The sequence below is a fragment of the Nothoprocta perdicaria genome, unplaced genomic scaffold, assembly GCF_003342845.1.
Source record: "Nothoprocta perdicaria isolate Ctin4 unplaced genomic scaffold, notPer1 scaffold_311, whole genome shotgun sequence".
NCBI lineage: Eukaryota > Metazoa > Chordata > Aves > Tinamiformes > Tinamidae > Nothoprocta > Nothoprocta perdicaria.
In genome coordinates, this window is record NW_020455546.1 from 722005 (window position 1) to 739884 (window position 17880).

At 36.6% G+C, this 17880-nt stretch overlaps 1 protein-coding gene across 1 annotated transcript in view; it reads right to left on the reverse strand.

The window, feature by feature from the left end:
* Positions 1-476: 476 nt before the first annotated feature.
* LOC112950219 (dedicator of cytokinesis protein 9-like) overlaps positions 477-17880 on the reverse strand; it is a 42368-nt gene continuing 24964 nt past the window's right edge. The window contains exons 19-27 of the mRNA XM_026042708.1: positions 16508-16614; positions 9600-9722; positions 9130-9243; positions 7479-7625; positions 6043-6253; positions 4449-4639; positions 3326-3426; positions 2983-3121; positions 477-1280 (exon numbers count right to left, since the gene is read on the reverse strand). Coding sequence (XP_025898493.1) covers positions 1158-1280; positions 2983-3121; positions 3326-3426; positions 4449-4639; positions 6043-6253; positions 7479-7625; positions 9130-9243; positions 9600-9722; positions 16508-16614 — 1256 coding nt within the window. The 3' untranslated portion in view covers positions 477-1157. The remainder of the gene's footprint in view (positions 1281-2982; positions 3122-3325; positions 3427-4448; positions 4640-6042; positions 6254-7478; positions 7626-9129; positions 9244-9599; positions 9723-16507; positions 16615-17880) is intronic.

Consider the following 17880-nt stretch of genomic DNA (forward strand, 5'->3'; position numbering starts at 1 on the left):
ACACAGAGCGGGAAAAGTCATTACTTTTATCCTTTTTTAATACAGATGTAGTACAGAATGTTTAATTACAGCAGGACAGTGTTTCCAGTTAAATAAAATTAAAAACCTTTATTTTCCCCCCAAATATAAAATTACTAAATTAATGTCTTAAAAGAATATGGGAAAAGCTTTAAATTATACCACTATTTACCACAGTAACTATGATCACCAATTACATATTCCATTGCTTTGGCAAAAAACGTTTTTTGCTGTTTTAGCTTTTTAATAACTGCATATAAACCTAACATAGCAAAGACTGTATACATCCTTATATTGCACTTATTTATATACAGGAATAAATGGACTGGAAAATCTGCATGTACTTGGAATGAGCAACTTTTCACAATAACCCGGAAGCAGAAGGCTAAGAGCTGGTATGAATATTAAAAAATGCTTAGAAATGTAATACATTTATGTACAGAATGTATGGACTGTATTAACAAACAATATGTACACAGCAATTAACTACTATTGATATTTTAGTATAGCTTGGTGTTCATTAATACAGACCTTTGGTTGTATTTAGTTGTTTAGTAAGATTTAAGCTCACATACTTCCAAAATGCAACGAGGTATAAAATAAAGCACAACGATTTGCAAATGGTACAAAAGCTACAGTTGTCAGTTCCATTAAACCCATAAAACTAGTGTCTCTGTCTCATCCCAAAATAGTTCTTGTCCTTGGAATCAATCTCTGTGCCATACACAAAAAGAACATCTGAATGTTACATATCTGCAAAACTACATCCCACGACAATTTTTATAATGTGCAATTCATTTTAGTAATACTTCCTAATGAAAAAGAAAATTAACTTCCACTTTTTTAATTTCCCAACACGCACTTCTGCGATGACRTCATGAATGTTTTTAAATGTTACTAGCAGAATTAAAAAAATACATGTGCACCCCCCTTTACTTACTCTAAAAGGCTATTACCACTAACTGCATTAGCTGATCACTGCCTGCCCCGAGATTTAAGAGTGCTCAGGCTTCTGTAGGCATGACGCAGCTTGCACGTGCCCCACATGTAGCTTCAAATTCCTCCTGAGTTTGCAAACGATGAAGCAAATCCACAGACTTAAAAACAAAAACCRAGGCGTACTTTCCTTTACAAAACTATCATGCAACTGATGAAGAGCTGGGCATCCCATGAACTGTTGTGCTTGTTGGTGTTCCGCTTATGGCGTTGAAAATGTGCAGCGAATTCGGCATTACACTGGTCTTTTCTTCAACAGGGGTAATCTTAACGAGAAAAACATAAATTTACCAAGATAACACAAACATTTATAAAAATGACATAAGCTGAGCAGCTGAMCCCCCCTTTATTCTCAGCAGCTATAAATTTACTGATGGTAACATTACAAAGTGTCAGACCTATCAACCTCGTGGGCCCTAGGTGAGATTTTGGCTCTAGGGATGCTTGTTCACTGCTGAGGAGAACTAGATTCCTTCCTTCCAAAAGACTCCAAGTTTTCCACTCATTGTATGTGTGACAGCATTTTCTCTGATGATAGCTAAAAAGACTTGAAAAAGCTGACTGCAGAAATCACTACTCCCAGCTCTACTATGAGCAAAGAAAGAGCAAACTTGCTTTGAACTAGGTACAATTTTTATAATGAAAATAAACATTAACCCTTGACTAAAAGGAATTATATAAAATTAAATAAGGAAACAGCAGAAATAAAGAAAATTGATTACCATCCCATCTGACCATGTTTGCAAGCAGCACAGGAAAAAAAAGAGAAGTCCATTAAGACTATTTTCTATAAAATATTCTTCATAACAAAGCTTCTGTAACCATTTAAACACCACACTAACACAAGATAGCTAAGTTTTTGCAACGAATTTAGAGTAAACATTGTGAGAAGCTTTATTTTCAAATATATCAGTATCACATAAATGTGACATTTTAAAGATTGCAGTGAAGGCTGTCATGATCCTAAATCTTCTGAGCAAGTGATCAGTCTACTTGTTACATAGGGTGCTTTCATTAACTTATTTACACCTAAATTACATTTGCAGAAACAAACATAGTGGTAGGATAAGAGCGTAAGAGCCCTGGCTGTACTTTCCTATGCTACTCACTAAGGGATTCAGTTGTTTGCCCCTTCTTCCTTGTTCCCTTGTGAACTATTTGATTTATTCCTGAAGTTTCAGGCATTACAAGCTTTTCCATAGCCCCATTCCTTGACAATTCAGCTCTCAGCTGCACTGCAGGCCTCAGGCTCAGGAGTGCTCTTGCACATTGAGTTTGATTCCAAAGTCAAGTCATTGTTAGGGACAAGGGAAACACAGAGCTCTTTGTATCAGCTTTTCATCTAGACTGGACTGCATTGGTTCCTGTTCTGAAATAGAGGAAACTGTGATCCAGTATCTCAGAAAACCTCACAGAAGTATTTAGTTTTAATGTGATATATTATCAGAAAACATGGCTATTCCTTGTGACTCAGAAATACCTATCTTGAAGGTTAAGAACTATGAATCATTGGATGGCTTTGGGAGAAGATTACAGAAATAATAGTCAATAAAAGAAAATGAAGCTGAAGTAATAAAGAAAATGTTCAAGAAGGTAGRGATTAAGCATCAACTTTCAGCCTTTCTGCCTTCTTGGGGATGGTAACTTTGCCTCTGAAGTCAGAAGCTATWGCTCCCAGATGCAAATTCTTATATCTTGTTCTCTGAGAGTTTGGAGCTGGTGCCAGCTGCACTTATTTTCTTGGTGAGGAAGACTTAATTCTGAAGGTCGAGAAGCCTCTGAAGGAAATTCACGGATGGAAACACTGACCAAGTTACAGAATTCCATGATGTGATTAAATTTGAACAGAAATAAAACCCCAAACAGCAAAAACCCTTAATGTAAAGCATAGTACATATTTTTCTTTGTGGGATCACACTACCACTTTTCAGAATGCTGATGTTTTTGTAATTTAATCTTAGCAYATACCTGTTCATGCATTATTTCAGACAGCTCCTTTGCCATTTCTCGGTAATTAGCCTTCATTTCTTCTTGGTATTCCAACTGATCTTCCTTTATAAGTCGTTCATTTACACTCAGAGCATGTCCACAAGCTTCGACAAATTGCCTGATTTACATAAAATAATAATAAAAACACCTCAAGTATTGGGGAGAACTGAATTACTCCAAAAGAGTAATTCAAAATACCAGTCTTTTAATGCATTCAGAGCATGATCAAAGTTAAAATAAAAGAATCTTACCATCTCAGTTAAAATAAATAAAAATATATATAAAACTTAAAAGAAAAGAAAACATATATATATATATATACCTAAAAACTTCCTTCAGTAGTTTCACTTTATTGTCAGGATATCTTTTGGTGTTTGTGTCATCTAAGAAAGCTCTTGCGTATGCTAATGGACCAGCATTAACCTAAAAAAGAATGAAGATTACAAAATAGAGCAAGTTCTCTGTTTAACCATACTGTCTCAGCAATAATYGATACTGTAAGTTTCTATTTGATTTGCTTTTCTTAGGATATACTGACTTCAAAACAGCTGAACAACTGTGGGAGTTGAAACATAAGAGCAGGACAGCCCTTTGTATGACCATTTCTTGGCACAGACAGATCACTTCAAAGACGAGGCAGTAAGACAACGTAACTTTAACATTGCCAATTAGTTACAGATATTTATGAAATTAGGAAAGGAAACAAAGGGACAAACAGAGCCAAGACAACTCCTGTTTGGTCTGCTTATCTATTGGAAACAGTCTTCCATACTGAAAATTAAGCATTACTTAGCAGAAATTTAATTGTGCTACTACAGCAGGTGTGTGAAAAAGTAGATTCAGCTATTTTCAACTCAAATTCTGTTTCTAATAATTTTAAGTATGTTCTCACAGAAGAAAGCTCCTATTACTCTTTCGTATTCGGGGTACCAGYCCCTCCCTTCTCACCCTCATGTTTACTCTGCCTTTTATACGAACTGGCAAATTCATTTTACCTTTGCAGTCTTAAGGTCCTTTAAATATTGATGTGTATATGCTGTGATCACTGTATATATCCTACCCTGATGAATGTGATGGCTGCTTTCTACTACATTTGGTTCTTGCCTTCCTTAGGCAAACCAAACTGTTGCTCAGTGAATTTTCTTTCATTCTCCTCGTCCTATCTTTTGGCACTGCCTCTTCAGCTCCCTAGGGATCTTGCCAGAACACAAAAGCAATAATGATCATGTTGAATCCAATCCGAGCAGACCTATTTTTATATMACTGTCAGAAAAAATCAATGTAAACATTGAACAATTTCCTGTTTTTCCTCCTCCAAAAATAACTTCATATATTGACCACATTTCCAATCTTAAATATACAGAAGAGAAACTAATGATAGACCTGCTGCTTGTATAATAATCCAGGGACAGAAACAAGTGAAACCACAAACTCTATGGTCTTACCTGAACACTCACGCTTCCTTGGAGCTTCAGCTGCAATTTGATCATATCTACTTCRGCTGAAGAGCAAAGCTGCCTGAGTTCTGCAACCTTTTTACTCATTTCATCAATGGCTACTTCAATTGGGTTCAAATCAGTGTGGTGCTGGTACATGACAGGAATGCGCTTCTTCACGTATGGGAAACAATGGATAGCTATGGACAGAAGGGAGATGAACACAGGCAGAAAAAGGGCTGTCTAAAGTAATGTGTATTGCCATGCAATTTTATGGGGAAAACCACATTYTGTATAATTTGTCACTTGAAAATRCTACACAGTGGGGACAAAATATTGAAAAGGTATTATAGCATTGCCCGCATTACAAAAATAAGAAAATATTATTATTACTACAACTAGAATTAGTAGAATTTATTTCATGTGAGAATTGCAGAAGAACTATAAAAAGTGCTTATAATGCACATATCTCAAAAAGGAGAATTAAAAAAATAGCAAGGTATTAATATTAGTCAGTTGATATGATAAACTCATTTATTTCAATTGCATTTATTACTATACTAATATAGTGATATATACCCATGCTTTTATTGGAGATCAACTGGCCTTAAAAATAAATAAATAAATAAATAAAAAGGGAAAACTGGACTCCAGTATAGCAATTCTGGAAGATTACAGACCAAAATCATTTAAATGGGCTATTCTTTGAAGAAGCTAACCTGAAAACCTAGTTTTCAGAACTAGAAATGTATTTTAAGGGATAACTATAAATGCAGTGAAAGTACCCAAACAGAACTGAATTATATTACCTATATTAATTCTGCTATTTTTATTTAAGGCGTAACGTGTTATTTCACAAAACCTGGTTTCTAAAAAAATATCACTAAAGACATTATAAACTTCTATTTATCTACCTTAGAATGCCAAAATGTTTTGTATCAGTGAATTGAACACCYTTGAAGCTTGAGCCTACGGGGAGGAAGGTGTGTAGCATCTCCTCTCTAAAGCTACCAAACAAGAACCTACAGCTCAGTGTTCAGGACAAAGCCACAATGCAACGGAACTGCACTCAACTTCTTCCTGCTGTTTTTAAATCAAGAGAACCCATGTGGCCTTTTTCAATTCCAAAGGCTGTAAAGGGTGCTGAAAATAGGTAGAATAAAAACACTATTTTTAATGATTCATATGATTTTAATGATTCATAATGATTCAAAAGTTGGGCACAGGAAAGSGGGAGAAGAGACCCACATATTCCATTATTAAMAAGGAAAAATATTTTTGAAGTGAGGACTAGTTAAAGCCTATTCAACATGTGAATTTAGTCTCTTTTCCCAAAGCTTAATGATTAAGAAATACAYGATGACTTTCAAAACATCATTTTGTTTGCATGTCAGTGAATGCTACTCTCAAGTACGTACTCATTTTAACAATTTTGTCTAACTTTTTCAGTATATCTTACAATTCTTGTCATTTCCAAGTCATATGTGAAATCAAAATGATTTTCTGAAAAAATACACTATATAGAAAAGAAATAGTATTAAGAATTAAGTATACAAACAAACAAGCAATTCTCTTCAAATGRCAAATTCCCTGCAGCTAGTACCTGTCAAAATAGTCCGTCGCTTGCACTGTTCTTCCACTCCTCCTTGCCTTTTACCAGCCTGAGTAAAAGGCATCTCAAACATAAAACGACGGATGTTGTGAGTCCTCTCAAAATCTGTTTTTCTTTCTTGCAACTCTTTTTCTTCAAAGTAGGGAATTACATGAGTAACTTGAATATAGGCATACTTTGAATCTAAATCTCTAGGATTTACCTTAAGAACACAAGAAAAATCAATAGTTATGTTGGGAATAAAGTAAACTTATTTGTAGTCACACAACCTGCACAAGTTGAATTCAGCCTCRTCTCTTATAAATTTATAGAAACAGAATCAACATTAATGCTCTCAATGCATTGCTTTGATTTCAATTTCTAGGTATTACATGATGACAACACAGAGGCATGCATTTTTTTAATGCAACTATTTACATTATTTGCTATATGCAGAGCTGTAAACAAAACATCATATGGAATTTTACCTACACTGGCAACATCACTCAAATACTGGATTTCTAGAAAGAAGTCATAGAAATAGAAATTCAGAAACAAATACTTGCCCTCCATGTTTGCCGATAAAAAAGTTGACTGGAAGCCAAAAATTGTTAGTGAGATATAAAAAGTTAATAACCAAAAATACAAATTTACATTTTAAATACTCGAAAATAGCATYTCCAGAAGGCAATCTCCCTTTCTGGTTGCCCAACTAATTTTTGGGTGCCCACAAAATCTTCCAGGAAAACATCAGGGAATATTGTAGGATTCACTTTTGAGGACTGCAAACTAGCTCATTTTGTTTCCACAGCYGGATAAATATGAAAGATATCTGCATGTCACAGTTAAAAGAGGATAATGCATGAGGGTCTCGGGAGACTTTAGCTAGACCTAACTCCACACTGGCAAAATTGCCATTTGCTCCTAGATTTTACCYGATAACTTCACGAGAACAATTGTTTCTACCATTCAAGCACTTGTAAAGATGAACGGACTCAGGATGTGGTTCAGAGATGACAGAGAATTAAAATGCTATTTTTATATGGCCCTTTATTTAGAAGAGTGATCCATTTATTATTTCAGCAGAGCTTGGGCTCTTGGACTCTGGTCTTCATGTGCACAAAAGGGAAAATTTCCAAAGAATTACTGTGCATGATCTGGCAAGAAGTACAGCTAAATATAAAAAAAAGGAGGTAATGCTAATAAAATCATAATAACAGTAATAAAAATTATTTAGAGAAGTGACACTGAAAATTAATCTKTCTGTCTGTTCTTAATCTCAAACATAATGGAAGGTGATTATTTCTCTTATGTCCTTTAACTAGCAGAGTTTYAGACGTGCATGTTTGTATCAAATGAATAAAGGATAGCTGTCCCAAAATATTTCAGATAGATCTAACAAAGAAAGTTATATATTAGAATTTTCTTGGAGAGAATAAAAACCATACTTTGCCAGAATCCTGGATCATCTTGACATTTTCAGATCCAAATTTGTCAGAGTAGAGTTTTTGTAGTCTTTGAGAAATTTCCGAAAGAGGAGTGAGTTTAGGTTCTTTATAAATATACTCCTTTCCATCTTCATCCTCAAAGAATCCCTGTAAAAAAAACAAAATAATCAAAATCTTGAAAAAATATTGGACACGATTAAGATGAAAATAATGGTTGTGGTTCAAAGCAAATGTAAACAATTAACGTCAGGTTTCAAGCAAAAGTAAATAAACAGAAAATAAAATCTATGTARAAACATTTTCCTAAGGGAATCAAAAGACAGAAAAACGTAATTATCTACTACAGAATGAGTGAAAGATAATGGAAGCATACAAACTTACAATTTTAAAAGGTCTGTTGTAATTTTATGGTGTGCCACGCCTTTGAGATAAAAAAATTGTCACTTTTATTTAAAAGTGAGTTTTCAGAACTGTTTCACTTGCCAAAACAGAAATCTCATTGTCCATCAGGACTATCTGCTTCATAGCCGAGTATCCGGACAATAGCTTACATAAAACTAATATGAAAATTGTCTGTATGTAGTAATGCAARTTCAATTCCAGAAAATGAGGTTTCATTTATTTGAGGTTCTTAATATTATGTTGTACTATACTACTATAAGCTTGTTCAACTCACAAATCATTTGTTTTTAAACTGCAACTCAATCCAACAGCGAGCACGTGGGAAGTGAAACAGGTATTTTGTTTCGAGCAACAAGCCATGTCTGAGTTCATGTTTGAAATCAGAGATGAAGTATTTTTGTCATAAAATGAAACAGACAAAATAGAAAAGCACAACAGATCATGTATAAACACAGGCTAGACTGACAAAAATACCCACATCAAACTAAGCCAAAATGCAGTAGTTTTTACTGCATCGCTTGCTTTGTAAGCGCTTACTGTAATTACCTCAACATCTGTTTCACTGTCTGTAAACTGGTATTGCTATAAAGTTATAAAAGACAACAAAATACATGTAAAGTTATACTACTGCTCAGAGTATTCATGCTCAGCTCAACAATTAACAACTGGGCTATGCATGTAGAAAGTGTATTACTTTGTTACAATGTGATATATTGATAGATATGCAGTGTAGACATGTACTAGAGCATGTGCAGCTGTCTATTTACAGAGCCAGAACATTTTTTTTGAAGCATGCAATACTGATGCACAGGAAAAAAAAAAAAAAAAAAAAAAAAAAAAAGAGTGATTTATTCTCTATATGGAACTGAATGTTATTTTTTGAATTGCAATGGCTACAAATGCAGAGCAATCTAAGAAGCAATCTTGCAAATCACACTGCAGCACTGAAGACGTTAAGTCAAAACATTGCTAAGAACTGACATTGCAGAGAACTTACCGCTGCCTTAAGAGAGTAAATAAAAAAGGAAAAGAAAAAAGCAAAAAATTTACTGAGGAAGATAAAGAAGAAACTGTATTGGGATTGATTAAACATAACAAGCAATTCTGTTTATGTTTTCTAATGAACATATTTCCTGGGCTTTCCACGTCTTGGTTATCAATAAAGGCTCTGACATAGCACATCTTCCAAAACAGAGGAAGCTTTTTCTTACTGCATACCACAAAGAAATGATACTTAGATCCTGCTCACCTGTCCAAAGAAAGCTACCCTGAAATAAGTTCCCAGCAGTCTCTTGCCTGTATGCATGACTTCGGTTACTTTACTGTACGCKCGATGAAGAGTGTCATACAGATGGGCGAGCCTCTACAAGCAAGAGAAAACAATCATCAGATAACATATCAAGGCAAATGACTCCTTAGTACTCTTAAATCCATTATGAATCATGTCCTTAGTGTTAATACCAACTGAAAAGAATACTTTATAAAATGTCAGCAATGGGCTTAGCACTTGTATCAGACTGAAAAACTTAAATATTATTTATAATTCAACAAAATATTTTATATTTTAAAATCAAAATTGGCGTATTTAAATAATTTCCTTTTCAGTTACAATTTTAATAWATTTTTTGCTCTGGGGGTGCAATGTATCATGCACTCATAGCAGAAGACCCTGGGTTTCTTTATGCCCTCCCTCAAATATTCTAAGAAGAGATCTGGTACCTCAAAATCTCGCCGTTTTTCATAAATGGGAATTATAAGTTTATAGATGTCAGCAATCAGTTCATAACGCTCTGCCTTCCAGAGTCCATCAGCACACTGCTCCAACAATTCCATGAGCACATCCTAAATTGGATACAACATTTGAAAAATAAAAACAATTCATTGCTCGGGAAAAGCCCAATAATCATATGGAAATTCTCCCAAGAAAAAAGAGCATGCCTCAAAACAAAATGATTTATACATGGTGATTTCAAAATTACTGTGTCCATTACATGATGCTAAAAGGACACAAACAAAAAAGTGTTCCAAGTGTACACATGTAAACCTTGCATCTACTGTATACAGCATTTTTCTTTAYTCTTGAAGTCTACAAGTGACACCTACACGAGAACCCAAACTTCTCTTATCTTTGAACATGTTTCTTCAAAGTGTTTTCTTTTTCATCACAAAAGTTTTTACCTTAAAAGGTCACTGAATAGAACACTTGACTGTAATAATTCTGAAGGAAACCATCACATAAATTATATAAAGCCATTGCCAACCACATATCCCAGTAGATGATTTTTAGAATTTTAAGCTATTATGGTAAGATTTGTCAGTCATTTTCAGTAACTCACTTTGTTTAAATCACTGGCTTAAGAATTCCTTCTCTATGTTACTCACATACCACCTGCATCTTCTTCACTTAACAGATAAATCTGAAGCTCTATTATTATTCTGATTTGTATTATTCTTTCACCTGATGCAAAGGCATCATGAGAATATCACATTTAGAAATGAGCATTAATTGYGCAAATAGCTATTCTGCACCAATACCAGAGTTCTCTTTTCAACACTTGCATTGTTTGAAAACCTTTCTTTAGTGTAGAAAGCTCTCTTTGCTTCCCTCCATCTAAATTCTGTGCTCTCCTCCAGCAAAAGTATTAAAATCGTTTTGTACAAGTAAACAATAGAGTATATGTTTGCRTATTTAATACTTTAAACTCTTTTCTACTGTACACCAAGAAGTATACTTAAAATCATGAAGCTCAGGTACTGCCTAAGACTATTCCGCAGGCATAGTATTAATATAACATGCATCATCACTTACAGAGCTGTAGCTAAAACTTCTTTTTAAACTTTTACCTATACTAAATCGGACAATATTGTTATAAGAACACTAGATTCCAATGGGTATGTTGTATTTAATTTTGTAAACCCAAGGAGAAATACAAAACTGAGTTTTCACATAGGCAAAGGGATAACAGATATATATATTGGAACTGTATGTAYAGGAATTTTGAACTGCTCTTCAGAGTAATCTAGAATGACTGAGATTGGAAGGCACCTCTCTAGGCAACCTAGGCCAAGTTCTTACTGAAAAACAGCAGGGTTAGCTCCCTAGAGTTGGATCAAGTTGTGCAGGGTTCAGCTTGCTGGGTTATGAGAATCTCTAAAGATGGAGATKCCACCACCTCTCTGGGATCCCCAGCTCAGTGTTTAATCACTCTTATTGGCAAGATTTTTTCCCTGTGTGCAATCAGACCATTACCACTTCTTTCTCAGTGCAACCGTAACCAAAGGCTGGTTCTTCCCCAACTACCTGGAAGGAAGGAAATGCTGGGCACAGGCTTCTTGAATATTATTTGCAGAGTGCCTGTATGATTTAGAATTTTTATCCTGTTTTCCAAGGAGACTTATGTCCAACTATATCAAAAGAAATGCAAGTCTAATCCCCATTGWTTTCGCTGAGAATGAAACATCTCACTATCTCTGTGGATCCAGTCTGCATCGTCTGAAAAAGATACTTGGATTTMGGTCTGTAAATAGTGAYGTAATTTCTAAAAATAGGCCTTGTACTTCAAAGTTGCCCAGACACTACAAATATCGTCCCTTGTGTTAGTAGCAGATAGGGATCTGAAGACTGTGATAAGTAAAAATAAACTTGTGAAAAAGCTCCATTGAGCGAGGAGGCCTGCGGTGCGGCCTGAGGCACCCAGCAGTGAGGCCCGAGTGCAAGTACTGACGTACCTCTAAACCTAGCTCTGTAATAATGCTTGGAAACCAAAATGAAGCCTCCTGCTTATTCATGGGAACAGCAGTTCTATTCACATAACACATTCACTCACAAAGGTGTTAGGTGAGAGGAAGTATACTGAGGAACTCAGGAAGTGAAAAGTCTTTCCTAGCTCTACTCTTGAGAGAGMAGTACGAGGAAACAAAATCAGTCTGTTCTTCAGCTGCTGCCTATCTCGACCACCAAGCTGCTGTACTCTTAACAATCCTGAGCGTGTTGCTTTTCTGAAGATAAGCTGATTCTGAAGTGAAGTCTCACAGTTTGTGTCAGATGGTCTGTGCMCGGGTGCAGGTAGCAGGGAAGAGCTAATGGAGACCAGGCCCTGGGGCCTGCTGACACACCAGGGCTGTGAGCAAGGGTGACGCACAGAAGGCTGTGGCCCAYTCGCCCCTTGGCAAGGCCAATGCGCAGGCTCACCAAAGTCGCTCCCAGTTTATTGACGACCTGCTCCAGCGTGAAGGTTAGTTTACCTACAACATATGGCGCTGCTTCTACCTCACTCATATGTGCTTGGATGTAGCTTGGGCATTTTTCTGAGAGCTGCCCACCTTGTGCTGGCTGTAAATGATCAAATACAGAGCCCTGGAATAGGCTGTCCAGGGAGGCTGTGGAGTCTCCTTCTCTGGAGATCTTCCCAACCTGCCTGGATGCAGCCCTGTGCTCTGGGTGTCCCTGCTGGAGCAGGGGGGTTGGACTGGATGATCTCTAGAGCTCCCTTCCAACCTCAACCATTCTGGGATTCTGTGATTCCAGATCACCGGAATCCCACTGCTGAACAGAGTGSGGAAAAAAAGCACTATTCTCGACTGCCAACTACGCTGTACAAGCCAGAATGCAGTTGGCTTTTATTGCCACAAGAGAGCACCACTGATTTCCATTCAGGCTCGTCTCAAGGAGCTCCCAGGGGCTTTTCTGCAGAGCTGCTGCCCTGCAGCACTCAGTTCCCAGCCTGTACTGCTGCACTGGGTGATTTATTCCCAGACGCAGCACTCTGCATTTATGAGATTTYTGTCATCCATTCCTTCTCTTTGAGGTCTCCAATGTCCAAGGTGTCAGTCATTTCCCTCCCTTGGGTCCCATGGGCACACTTTGCTGCAGACAAAGGCACACTCGATTCCATGAGCAGGAATGCTGCTGGTGTTGAACATATCAGCCTGAGGCTCAACACTTGAACAATACACCCTATCAGCAAACTTAAAGGCTCTTGCATTTTGGTATCTACTTCTGTTTTTATTAAAGAGCTTTAATATATTGAATTACACTGTATATTGATTGATTGTTGCAATGCCAGCATCTTTTCCTTTTGCAGATATCATTGTAGAATAATTGTGTTTCCCTGAAATACATGTTCATTCTTCTAAAAACATTCTCAAATTGTCTGCTTACAGCATAACACAAAATTAGGAAAACAGAAATATTTCCAAAGATCATTCTATCCTTGATAGCGAGTCAAACAAGTAGAAGGGAGTGCCTGCCATGGGATATTATGCCAAAGAGTATTTTCACTCACTAGCTTAACACAACTGCAAGTATATCAGTACTTCAGTACGGATCAGTACTATTTACTATCAGTAAGAYAGTCATAAGATGACCAGATAATATTTCTGCTATATCATTTTTTATTACTTGGAGGTAAATGATCCAACTGCATTTTTTAGTGATATGGCAGAAGAGGGTAATATTTCTTGGAGCTCGAGTGACTTTTGAACCTGTTGCTRTCCATACTCATACTACAGAAAATTTCCTTCAGGTTCCCAGTGGATCAGTTTTTAAAGGTTACTAACTATTGTTGCATTTTTAGTAGGCAGAACTAAGCCTTCCTCACCTTGATATTCCGAGAAGAAACTTCTAACCCTACCATGCCAATCATTTACTGATATTCATTGTGAAATAAAAGATCTGGTTAAATATTTACTCATTTATGACTCAAGGATAAGAGCGTGAACCTACATAAAGYCTAAAAGCAACTTTATAGTGCATGTTTACCTATCAAACATCGGACACTTAAACTCATTCTATACAATTCAGTTATCAGATTCTCAAAACAAAACAGGAACTACTGTAAAACACATTAACATACTTAACCACCAGAAAMGGCCAAGAGCAAAAAGCAGAGTGCCTTACAGAAAGGTCTGAAGCCACCYAGGACAAACCCCTGGCGCTCACCTGCAGCACCTCCCTGCGASGGCAGAGCCTGCCCCGACTCCCTGCCCTCCTCCCCAGCAGCCACCAGCAGCAGCGGCAGCCTCTGGCAGGTGGCACCTGGGGACCCCTTAAAGCCACCTGGGCCTTTCCTTTGGGTGCCAAGAGCCCCAGCTTCCATGAGGAACAACTTTGATAGAGGAACTCTCCTCTAGAGAGAACAAATACTAGGCTTTAAGATTTTCACTAATTTAAGCTTGGACAGCCTCCCTTTGTACTGGAAACTAGTGCTCAATAAACAGCTTACACTAATGGCCATCTTTTTCCTGTCTGTGGAAGAATCTTACTAAGGAGGATATAATATTCTTTCCTGATCAAAAAAAAAATAGTGGAGATGCAAATATCCTGATCGTTTTTTCTTTAATAAATTCTCCTCTTRCTCGAATCTGAGAAACTGAGTGAGAAAAAGTCTAACTGCAGTTCTTCAATGTATAATATCACCAGAATTATAATTTCCTTGACTTCTCAGTTTTATCTCTAAAGTTATACATCTAAGAATGTGTAAGTGATACAATTTGAATGTGTTTTCTGACTGTGGAAAGCTTTCCCCTGGAGTAATATTGTACTACAAATTTCTCTTTTACCATGGCATTCATATGCATGGAATGAAGAGACAAACATTTTGAATTTTATGGATTCACTTTAAAGAAACAAGAATCACCCTTCCTGTTTGGAACTGTGCCACAGCTTTTACTGTGCAGCTAGAACATAAACACAGAAGACAGGATCGTTTTCTGGCATCTGAAAGTCTRAATTACTTTTCCTGTGGGAAGACTCAAGCTTTACAAAACAGGCTCATTTTTGCAGAAAGTGCTGTGGAATAGCACGTTCATTTATAGATTTGCAAATTAGGGTAAACTCTCTCATGGAAGGTGACAGCTAAAAAGCAACCGAAAGAAATAAATAACAAGTTACGTTCTTATTGACTTAATATCTGTGATGTAAATATATTTGGAATTATATTTTGGAAAAAAAATGAACCTGAGTTAACTTATTTCGAAGACGATCTGGCACCTGACACAGGTCAGCTGGCTACAGTTCTGCTACAGACTGCTTGAAGAGTAAAAACCGGGATGGAAAGGATTACTGGTTCCAGGCCTTTGCCATGTAATCTCTGACACCCAGAAGATCTTAGTTCTGTAACAATTAGGCTTATGCTACAGAATGGGCTGTTTAGGTAAAAAAACATCTTAGCAAAATGCACACAACTTCATCAAAACTCAAAACAAACGCTTGTTTTTAGACTGGCTGGTTTAGGAAATGAGTCATTGTAATAACCCTGGCCTGAGAAGCAACTTCTTTAAAATAAGAAGCTACAACAGTCCTGACTTAAGGTAGACTTCACTTAAATTAGAAAGACACTACATGAAGAATGTAAAWAAGGCGGTATCCCATTTAGAAACATGGAGGGAGATCATCCTTCTAAATTACTTGTAAGAACTGTTTCGGGGAAGGAATCTGCGGTGATTGGCATCCAGGAAAATCCCAAGTCTAAGACAGAAATTCCACATGATCCTCATGTTAACATATGCAGGAAGGATTCCCATTATGTTGCTCTGCAGTAGTTACTGTTTTCAAGTACCTTTGTAAGACTAGAGTCATCTTAACTTATCCATCATTTTTAGCTCACTAAAAACAATTTTTTTTCCTATTATTATTCTTCCTGGGATGAAGTATAACAAGTTATTTGAAAAATAGTAATCTTTTTTTTTTTTTTTTCCTTCAATATTTAACCAGTTAGTCTTAAATCTACTGCAGATAAAACAAGTTGCACACAGAGAAAAATGAATTTTGGCAAGTTTTAATTCCTTTGCAAACTCTACTGGCTTGTATTTCATTCTTGGCTACTTCCATTCCATGGAAATATTGAGAGATGGAAATGAATCTGGGCAGGGTTCAGTGACTCAAATTGCAGCAAATCCTTTTTGCAGGGAGTAGATCCACACATAATCATAAATATATAAAGACATGCAAGAAGAAAAAAGATGTAAAAGAATTTAGCTCTGACCAACACTTTCAGCAGTAGAGGCATATACTGATGGGAGGTTTCCATTAAAAATTTCTATCGACATTAGTCAGAAAAGGAACAACTCTTGGTTTATTCAGAGCAGCTTGCATTTTACTTTTAGCAATATGCTACATTCCACACTGAATCAGAGGTACTGGAACTTTCAGGAATACAGCACATCGAAATCAACAGAGCAATTGGTTACTGGGTATTTCTGGAAATGAAAATCATGACACTTTTCATTTCAAGTAATTCTTTCTTCTCCTGCCTTCCCAGAAAAAAAGGCAAGTCAAGAATTTGTCTTAAAACTACAGAGCAAAGCAGTACCAGAGCTTGGGAGCAAAACACCGAAAAGCCTAGCTCTAGATCCAGACTTCCACCACTACATCTTTCAGGTATTCCTACTAAATCACAGCCTTCACAGTCAAACTGCCACACACATTCCCCATATACAAAGTAAACCATATCAGAAAAATATCTCACATACGTTTTTTTATTTCTGTACTAAGCTGAGAATATGGCTAAGCAAACACCGATACTACATGTCGTATTAGTCAGCCTCAAGAGTGAAAATGAACACTTGGAAAATTAAATGGCCTTTTTATAATGTGCATCCGTTCTAACATTGTTATGTTCACTTACTTCATTGAAGTGGACATCTTGCATTCCAACATCCTCCATCATCGAAGCCTCTTCATCTATATTAGGTGTGATTACTCTGAAAGCAGTACAACCTTGCCTAAACATGCCTATAGTTGAAAAAGAAAATATATTTATATTTAGCTAATATTTATCTAGTAAAAAATATGTATATTTATCTAATATTTATCTAGTATCAGCAAAATACTTCTGTTCACTAGAAAAGTGAGACCATGTTGTGATGCTAGATGGGGCAGAAGACATTTAAATACACTTACCACCAAAAGAAAAATCCACATTATCATTGAAGTATAACTAGGTTTTAAAAAGCCCCCCAAATGCTAATATCTGGGCTATCTCTGGATAACTTTGTTTTGACCTAGAAATATCACAGGGACAAGTTTGACTTGACACTTGAGTTGTCACCGACAGGAAATAAACTTCCAACAACTTCCAACAAAAGTAACTTCCACACAACAGTTCAAAACAAAACAAAAACCAAASCAAAACAAACAACACCAGTTATTTGTTATTGGGCATGGAAGAAGACAGAACCTAGACTGCAGCTCAGTTTTCCACCATCACTTTATCTATAGGATCAAAAGTCTTGGAATTCCCAGTGAGGATCATGAGAAAACAGAAGATTACATGGCATTTATTAAAGAAACTAAGAAGCTTCCCAGAATCTTCTCTAGACTCTCTAGGAGAAATTGTCAAAAATCTGTTAAGATTACAATGCTGAGCTAATGTTTTGGTAAGCAGACTTGCTTTGAAACACTTAATGTCCACAGACCACTTTAGTTTTGCTTTTGTACAGCAGTTGGAAACGACGCAGAGGCACAGGTCTACAAGATGGCTTTTCTCTGTTGCTTCTGTGCCTCTTGCAGGGCACGTACTTAGACTGCAAACTATCTTTCCCTCCACTCTGCTCAGCTTCATTGTGAATCAATCTAAAACTGTACCAAGGATCATCCTAACTCTTTCTGAAGCCAGCTGCTGACATAACACACCAAGACAAGTGCAGTATTCTGAGCATCAGTATAACTGACCCAGGAGTTGAAATAAATCTGTATGGATTTATTTCTGCTCCTGCAATTTCCCTACATTCAGAGACACCATTACTGAATAAGAATACTTACTGACAAGGCTGCTTMGAAGGGATCTGGCTTTAGCTCCTATCAACTGTGGCATCAAGTGCTAATTATTTCTTTCCCCCAAATCCTGCTTTACTTTCAYGTGAAATGCTTCCACTGAAGCAGCTGTTAAGGACGTGAATACACACTCCAGTTAAGTCAGAATGTTTCCCTTGGTGAACACTTCTGCCTACATCTCTCTCAGACAAACTAATTGCTGCTGTTGTGTAACTATAAGGCAAG